Source organism: Formica exsecta, unplaced genomic scaffold (genome assembly GCF_003651465.1).
Source record: "Formica exsecta isolate Colony F162 unplaced genomic scaffold, ASM365146v1 scaffold47, whole genome shotgun sequence".
Taxonomy (NCBI): Eukaryota; Metazoa; Arthropoda; class Insecta; order Hymenoptera; family Formicidae; genus Formica; species Formica exsecta.
In genome coordinates this window covers 1,132,725-1,142,179 of record NW_021851936.1, presented here as the reverse complement: position 1 = coordinate 1,142,179, position 9,455 = coordinate 1,132,725, and the positions used below count along the sequence as shown (strand labels likewise).

The 9,455-nt window shown below is 35.9% G+C and overlaps 2 protein-coding genes across 6 annotated transcripts in view; both read left to right on the top strand.

Annotated features, from left to right (window-relative positions):
- Positions 1-795, top strand: part of LOC115241230 (popeye domain-containing protein 3-like) — a 2,524-nt gene extending 1,729 nt beyond the window's left edge. For both annotated transcript variants that reach the window (XM_029816885.1, XM_029816886.1), the window contains exons 6-7: positions 116-260; positions 423-795. In XM_029816885.1, coding sequence (XP_029672745.1) covers positions 116-260; positions 423-598 — 321 coding nt within the window. In that variant the 3' untranslated portion in view covers positions 599-795. The remainder of the gene's footprint in view (positions 1-115; positions 261-422) is intronic.
- Positions 796-1,940: 1,145 nt separating this feature from the next.
- LOC115241196 (blood vessel epicardial substance-like) overlaps positions 1,941-9,455 on the top strand; it is a 13,507-nt gene continuing 5,992 nt past the window's right edge. For 3 of the 4 annotated variants that reach the window (XR_003884872.1, XM_029816849.1, XM_029816847.1), the window contains exons 1-2: positions 1,941-2,472; positions 4,170-4,486. The gene's annotated coding sequence lies outside the window, so the exon portion shown is untranslated. Of the gene's footprint in view, positions 2,473-3,698; positions 4,487-9,455 lie in introns of those variants that run through there. The other variant, XM_029816848.1, reaches the window with a different exon arrangement.

Sequence of the window (9,455 nt, the reverse complement as noted above, 5' to 3'; positions counted from 1 at the left end):
AAAATCATATATTCTTTTAATTAATATAATATAAATGTAATAAAATATTTAATATATATTATCTCTTATTAAATGCTTTATCGAAGTTTTGATCGATATCTTATCGATATCTTAGATAGTTACAGACAAGGGATCGCACTTGGACATTCGTCTTCCTACGATTAGCGCTGGTTTAGGCATCACCAGCGAGTATAGAAGTCCTCGAGCTTACAGACAAGCACAGATCCGCAAGAAAGAAACTAAACCGACATCTAATAACGGTATTTATTATCTAATACAGTAAATCAAATTAAATAATCCACACAAATTATTCTTTTAAAAATCTGTATACTAATTAAAACAAAAATTATCTATTAAAATATATTATCATATTATATTGTATTAATATTAATTGATTGTTATATTGATTGATTGAATTTTAGTTAGCAGCATCAAGTCCAAAGAACGTGCGATGAATAATCTGTCGAAGAAGGGCGCACCGAACATGGAACCCCTTCCGGAACTGCCGTCTTGCGATGATCTTGCCTCCAGCGGTGTGGAGAGCTGGTTGGATTCCTCCAGCAAGTATCACAGCTGCGAAATCGTCGACGAGGAATAGCATTACGCCTCCTACTCGAATTACGAGAGTTTGATCGGCGACGCCGAGGACGCCGAAAACGATATACAATTCTTCGACTACAAGAACACGGAATGTTGGAGACCATACGACGATTAACGATAAAAAAGGTGGCGGTAATTAAGAGCGTACGCTTTTACTTCCGTTCAACGCGTTTACACTGTTGGACTTTAATAAAATCGTCAAGACGGTTTAAAGTATTTAATACCAAAAATCTCATAATTAGACATTTCATTAATTTTTGCTAGTAAATTCATCAACAGCAACAGGATTCATCAAAGAATATATACCCACTAGCTGCAATATTGTAGATATATTCTGTAGATTTGTTGCCCAGCAACGAAATTTGCAACGAAAGCACCTTTCGAAAAGTATGCATGTAATGTAAATTTAATGCTTTGTATATATTTGTAAATATCAAACTTGACGACGAATTTGGAGGATGGAAACTCCGAGGGAAAAAGAAATGATGTGCTTACGAAAATATTTTAATTAATTTTCGGAAAAAGCGAAAATGTTGAATAAATTTAATATTTATAAGCAAATGCACATAAATGCGCCTATAAAATTTTTGTAAATATCAGGATCGATCGAACGATCGAGCTAAGAAAGAAAAAATCTAGAATTTCTTACTAAAAAAATTTTTACGAAAAATGTAAGTAAAATACTTACACATAACATATTTAATCAAATTTTAAAGCGCGACATATTTATAATTAAATAAATAAAAACAGAACAATATAGTATTCAACAAAAAGCGTCTCGTTAATCCCAACATTCTATCGATGACTTTTATTTTATCTTTCACGATCTCCTAGATATCTCCCCCCCAAAAAAATGGAATCCAATGTAGAAATAAAAAATAAATTTTTATATATATTTATAAAAATTGTATGTATGTGTTATTATTAATTTTATGTTGTTTTTGCATTGTTCTAATTGTAATTGTAATTACATTGTCAAATTCTCCAGGAAATATATTTTTTTAAATCTTTTTAATAAATTTATATTTTGTTATAAATATGTTGACCATAAAAAGAGTCAAGTTCGAGCAGAGAAGAAATCGCGTATAGAAGAAATCTATAAGCAAGAAGGGAAAAGAAAGAGAAAGAGAGATAGAAAGAAAGAAAGCCCCTGCTAGTAGTGGAAGAAAACCGTTTAAAGGACTTTCCAATAAGACTCACAGCAGTCGCTTCGGCTTCCCCATAAAAAGGGTTAACAAGCGGTGGTGCCACCTACGCGGAGGGCGTGGCGCTAGTTCCAAGGGTGGTTTAGTGTCGCGAGAGCCCCCAGAGGCGCATCATCGCACGGAACGCAACCCCCGGAGTGTACAGTTTCGCGCCCTCGGATCAGGGTGGCTAAGAGCGAGAGGGACGCGCGCTTGAGCGATCGAGCGAGCGCGAGGGGGTTGAAGGTGGGCAGGTGGGCAAAGTGAAGAAGGGGCGACGAAGAAGGGGTGAGAAAAGCTCCGCTTGGGGGTGACCGACGAGAGAGCAAGGCTGGCGTACTCCGCGCATACATCGCGAAGATTCCGCGGAGATTCCGCGCGGAGATGAACGTACGAGTGGTCGCCGTCCTGTATGCCTCGTCCTCCCTTCGATGACGCCGTGTCCTTGCTGGACAAGGAGAATCCCGTACGGAGAACAGGAGAACGTCACCGCCACCGCCACCATCGGCAGGACGAAGGACACATCGCCACCGAGGACCGCTTTCCATCGCTCCTGGCGGCAGTGACCATGGCGCCAGTTCTGCTGTGTAAACAGTACTCCAGCGAAGGATACGATCCGTTCAGATTGATGATGCTGCCGCTGCGCCCTTGCTGACAAGCGGATGGATCGCTTCTGACGGAACATCCGGTAGGTTGAGAACAAGGGATGCTGGTGAGAGAGAGAGAGAGAGAGAGAGAGAGAGAGAGAGAGAGAGAGAGAGAGAGGGAGAGAGAGAGAGAGAGAGAGAGAGAGAGAGAGAGAGAGAGAGAGAGAGAGAGAGAGAGAGAGAGAGAGAGAGAGAGAGAGAGAGAGAGAGAGAGAGAGAGAGAGAGAGAGAGAGAGAGAGAGAGAGAGAGAGAGAGAGAGAGAGAGAGAGAGAGAGAGAGAGAGAGAGAGCGTGGGAGAGAGAGAGAGAGAGAGAGAGAGAGAGAGAGAGAGAGAGAGAGAGAGAGAGGAGGGGGAGGGAGAAGAGAAAAAGAGAGAGTGTCGAGCAGATTCCAAAAAGCTGAGAAGAGAGTGTTGACGATGATCTTATTTTTGGTGGCGTATGATCACGTTGGAGGTTGATGGAGAATCGCGAACAGAGAGAATTGATAAGCGTGATGTGTGAATGTTATTGATCAATAATATGATGAGAACACGCATCTCTCGCAGAGACGCACGGTTGTTGACTCGCGTGAGACTGTAGGTTGAATCGGCGATTGTACCCCTTATTCGCGTAAATTGTTCTAATCTCGATGTAGTAGCAAGAATTTCTTTCTAGAAAGCTCCAGAGTTTTAGAGAGAAAAATGAATAATATCTGATTGCTATTGATCCAAAGTGATGCATTTGAGATGTGTATGCGTGTATATGTATGTATGTATGTGTGTGTGTGTGTTGTTGGCTCTTAAATATTATGACAGAAAAAAATATTTTTTAATTTGACCATTTTAATAAACAAATTTAGAAAAATTGATTCCAATTGGTCTGTAGCTGATGCAAGAAAACATGATGTTTTAATTTACGAAACGTTTAAAGGGATGATTCGCATTTAAAGGTTTTCACGAGAGTTACGAAGAATAATAGTTGTTTGAGTTGACAGCATGTCGCAATCAGTAGAACTTAATTGAATTACGACTAAAACACTTCATAAACAATTATTATTAATGAGAGTGGAATGTCTATTCGTCTTGCTGTCTGTACATAGTGAGTTGCTTTGTAATAACGATTTGTAATAACGACGAGAATAATGTGACAATTATATAAAAGAGTGATAGGGTTTTGTGATAAAATAATAATACTTTCTCTCATTTGGCAAAGTTATATTCTGAAATTATTTTAAATTAATAGAAGTTTGAACTGTTTTAAATTTAAACTCAAATTAATTATATAATATGCATTCCCCCAAAGCTTTCAATGAATTTTTAACAGTAATTTTAGTCTTCTCAAAAACTTTAGTTTAAATTAACCGAGAAATAAAATTCTGATGTTGATTTATTTCGACAAATACACGATTCGGGTGTTCAAGAAATTTAAATTTAAATTTAGATTAATTTAAAAAAGAAATGGATTTTTTATGCTCGTCCATTTGATAATTTTTTATTGCGTGAAAGACTATAAAATTTAAACATTTATTGGAAAAAGATACTTTTTCGCGGTTTATCAATTATAAATTCTAATTCAAATTAATGACAAAGTAGCTGGCGCTTATAATCACTTCGCGCGAGTTAATCAGGAAAACTCTATTAACTCATCTGAACTTTGTAATACCAAGAGAGACAAGATTGTGACACTTTATCTTTTATTTTTTTAATAGTTCGATGAAGGATTTTCATTGATTCCCGCAAATCGTGTAATGTTTCAGGCATCTGCGACAAGGCCGCGAAGAAAGCGAAGAAACGTTTCGTTAAGATAAATTACGGCAGACTCACGATAATTATTGTGACTCTATTTGTGGTGAGAACTGCGTGAGAGCCTTTCCTTGCGTGGCAAGCTTACCGAGGTCAAAAAGTTAATCGGTTGCGATGGTGTCGCGGGCAATGATGTTCGTATGCGTCGCGAATTTCGACGAGGACAGAGGAAGCCCAGCGTCTTCGTGCTCGCTGTTGTCGTCGCATACCCACAGTAGATTGAGGTGTATCATCCTGCACTTCAAAAGACATATCGCTTATCCACCATAAGGTAAGAACATAGAGGATATTAGTACATAAATTAAATAAATCACACAGCATGGTAACAATTGAGTCATTCGATTGAAATTAAGAGATCGTACTGCATGCAATTGAAACATTAGATGTAAGCTGCAAATAATGAAAGAATACGTCTTTTTGCAAAAATAAAAAGTCGCGTTACAAGAGAAATTAAATACTTCTCAGTCATTAAGATCTCTATCTCTTATGTAATAATCTCTCTAATCGTGGTCGTGCTCGCGTTGTCTCGACGCAAAAAAAAAAAAAAAGAATTAATTGTGACATGCGACGTTAGAGCATTTACCTGTTGCTTTACGTTCGTGCAAAGAGGCGACGAGACTTGCAAGTAACGGGCCGCTAACTTCGTAATTCGTATAACAATTCTGTGAACATTATCTTCTAAGTATTTAAGAAAAACCAAGAAGAGTAATATTTTATTAAAAGAGAATGCTTTTAATTCTGAATTGTGCAAACTTAATTGTGAATGTATCAAATGTATAATTTGATTCTCATAATATAATATCAGTATACATAAATTTATAATCTAATTTAATAAAATAGTCATAATTTATAATTCAATTTGCTCTCCACGCAATCAGATTTGATTATAAATTATTATTAGTATAATATCGTGTTTTGAATAAATTTAGCATTTTATGTTTATACAACTGCTCATTTTGTATGTATACATGTGCGATACGCTTTTGAATCTCACGATATGACGCAACATTCATATGTTGAATGCAACTGCATGTAAGCCGTGCATCAATATTTTTTATTTCGTCGGACAAACAAGAAAAGACCAAAGATACGCCTCGTTACGAGCTGGAATTTAAATTCGAATTACGTTTCGATCAAACTGGAGGCAATACAGTTGATTCGCCGACACGTGTGTCGCAGTGTGTAGCGGCCTTTGAGGAGGGTTGCACGTAGTAGACCGCGTGGTTCCTCCGTCGCCGTCGAAAGGGTCGATAGCCCTCTCTCTCTTCGCACAGCGCTCGCGCCAACCCCACGCGCCACATTATAGACAGTTGCTTTCAGCTGTTGGCTGTTTACTAAGGGAAGAGGCTGCCACATCGGAGCATTGTACACCATAGTCATCGGCATTCGTGATTTGGAAAATTAATTCTCTTCTCTCCGATGCAGTATCATTGATACGCGTTATTCGAAATCGTTTCGATATCGAATCTCGTAAAATTCGAAGATTTTTTTGCACAATCCTGTATTTATTTCTTTTCCCTTGTGTCTTGGGGTTAAGATTGCTACTTTATATGATAAGTAGTATCGTGCTTCGCAAGTCGGATAGAATTTTACGCTCAGCTGTGGCAATTGGATTTTACTACCTGTCTGAGTAGCAAGCCCTTCATTGCTCGCTTAAGTAGAAAAGGACTTGTGTATGAGATAAAAGGCGATTTTCTCAACATCAAGTGTTGTTAATGCAATTAATCTATAATACAAATAAAATGTTGATAATCTTGCACTTGAGAAAAATAGTTTATAGTTGATAATTATAATAATGATGCATAGAAGACGAGAAAAGAATAATAATTTCATACATGATTTTGATCTACTTATGAAGTAATCGCGAATTTTAGACGCTCGAGAGAATCGCATGAAACAATTTATGTGCGATGGATTCGCGCACGATAAACTTGACGGGGCAACAAGTGTTTCCGGCGCAAGTCCAAACGTAAGCCCAATATATTCCAGTGAGGATCTTCATGACTTGGCAAACGGCATTTTTGCAAGAATTAAGATTTACTTACATTTTTTGCTATTTCTTAAATTTTGTATCACTATTTTTCATTATTGAATCTAAAATCTATTATATGGATCAATCATTAATTTCCAATAAACTTTGTTGTAGGAATAATAATTTAATACTTTACATGTTTTTTAATATTTTAATTAAAAAAATAAAATGGTAAAAAATAATAATAAGTGACCGTTTCTATTAAATAATTAATCTCTAATTATTCTTCTAATTTTGATTCTATCTAATCTTTTCTATTAAATCTATTTTATTCTTCTAATCTTAAATATAATTCTTAGCGCGGTTTTTTGAAACTTAAAATCAAAGATTATTTATCTATCAAGTCACCATAAATTTCCAAACAATATTGCATATACTGATAAAGCTACAGATAAAATAAATATAATAATATTCAATATAAAGAGAGATAAATCGCGAATTCAATAGCTCATGGGGAATCCCGATATGGTCGGGATTTGGCGAGCCATTTTCATGGAGAGCATAAGAAATAAGTAATTCCATCAGCATAAATTGAATTGATCGATCAAGCGTCGCAGTTTCTGTCTTCTCTGACTTGTCGGTTACCATTTTAGTGGGATTCGAGGGATAGGAGAGTAAAGGGTTGGCTTTGGACCCCCCCGATATGCGGCTTTAATCTAATTCGAAAGCTGTCCGACAAGCCACCGCAGTCCATCGTAAAACGAATCGGGAGTGACAGAATGTGTTCGCTCGGCAATCCCAGGGTGATTTCAGAATGGTCACGTAACGTTATCTTTGTTGAATTTCAGTCATTTGTCTCATTTGCATTTTTATTGCCTTTACTTTAATCTTTTTGATTGACTTTATATCAGATAATAGAATGATAAAATTAAGTTTTTAAGCAAACCTTTGCACATTAAGATTTTCTTTTATAATGTATACATATATTATAAATATCTTTTTTCTGCATGTTTATATTTATAGTATGCGCAATTTAAATATCTATGATTAAATTTATTCCGGATTTAAATATTTTCGATTTTTTTAAAATATCCTGCAATTAGTGGAAGCGAAATCAACGTTTCCTATATCGTAAGCCGACATCTTCGAGGTCGGAACAAAGTGGCAAACGGAAGTAAAATCTCAAGGAAGCTTGTCGTCACGCAAGCCATATCTTGCCCGTCGACAAGATTATTTTCATATTTTCAGGAGACCCAATTTACATACGGACTCACGGCATAAGTAATAAAAGAAAGCATATCGGTTTCTTCGTTTTCCGCCAATATGTTATCGATGCTAATTTGTTGGCTCTAATCGAGAGAAATTAATTAGCGTAATTCGAACAGAAAGGCGATAAAAAAAAGCATAGCGTTTAAATCAATATATAATGTATGCACCATTTGATCTTCTGAAATACTACTTTGTTCTTTTACTTAATCATTGACCTTTCGCCAATTTTGATTTTTTTTAAATAAAATTATAAATTTTTAACACAAAAATTAAATCTAAAGCAAAAAAAAATGTAACATGCAGTAATTCAAAATAGTCGAGATAAATAAGACACTTAGCGCATATCGTGCATAATACACGTACAAATATGTTTGAATCGCGTGACTCTAAGATTACTATGCATTTCTCTTTATCACCGATCCTTCGTGAAACTTTTTTTCCGAAAACTCTTTGCAGAAAAGATCAACCTTTTCAAATCCGAGGCATTGCTCGAATAAAAATTCGACACGTCATAAATGTGCAAGCTGCACACGTTGCAGGGCGGCATTTAGAGCCTAGCGTAAATCACCACACCCTGTTATAATGTCACGTGATTTACCCTGACCCAGCCGAGCCCACATAGAACCCGCGAATAAGTCTTCTGGGGCGATAGTGAGCACGGCCAGTCACGAAAGCTTCTTCTCCGCCTTCGTCCTTAATTAGCATACGAGCTAAGTCGATACAGCGGCACGATGACCTTGAAACTTTTCCTCTGTTTGTAAGAGACATCTTCGGCCAATTTGCTCGTTTCGTGTGAATTGCCTCTGTAACGTAACCGAGTGAATCAAACGATCAACACGAGCTGGAATACAATGTAGATAACATCGCGCGATAGCAGAGAAATTTTAAAATCTCTTATGAAAAATAAATGAATAAAAACAAAATTAAATTTTTTAAACTTATAATAATCGCAAGATTTATATATAGAAAATCAGTTTATACTTGTAATATTTTTTTATGCAATTGTATATATGAAAACGCAACTATATGTATAAACGAATTAATGCTACATATATATATGAAGTATTCTAAAATAAATATACATTTTTGTCTTCACGCAATTATTTATAACATAAATTAAAATTTTAAATAGAGAAAGATTATATAATAATTAGAATATTTTTCTATTCAATCTTTTTATGGAATATATATCAGGATAATTGGAATTTACACGGCATAACAACCAGATGCAACAACTGATGAAATCTGTAGTTGAAATCTCGCCTGTAAAGCTGACTATCTCTGGCTACTTCGCGTTTCCGTTTGCGAGGAACGGCTCACGTCACAGAGAGATTTAAGCAAAAGGATATCAAGATATGATCAAACTTGTATCGCGGCGCGGTCTAAGTCGCGAATTAGGATTTGCATAACGAAACGAAGTAGCCGCCCTTGCAGCAGACAGACGTTAACTCTTTAGGGATCGCACGAACGCGAAATTAAGTTAATATGTTTAGGGAAAACTAGACTGTATCATGGATATAAATCAAGCTTTAATAGTATAATGGTTTGCCCTAGATGTAATTATTATCTCCAGAATTCGCAATGTAATACGACCTATATAATCGCTATTTTTAATACAAATTCTACATTGACTATTCGGAGAATCTTGGTCGTCAATTTATAACTCTTTTGAGACGAGAAAAATATCTCACAAAAGAGGTACTTATATTCGCATGCACTCTTTTACGATATGGCACAAATGTTGCAAAAATAGAGATGAAATTCTTATTCATAAAACGGAATATTTAATTAAAAATAGTATTTTCTCTTTTAGACATAGATTCTGAATATATAATCATTTTTCTATTTTGCAATTAAATATAAAAAATATTAAAAGAAATGATAAAGAAAAAATACAGTCGGAATCCTCCGATTATAGTTATTCACGAATATTCACGTTTCCTACGATCCCTGTGATCAGTTTACACCTATTGTACGGTAGTTGAATCAGGCCGGAAAG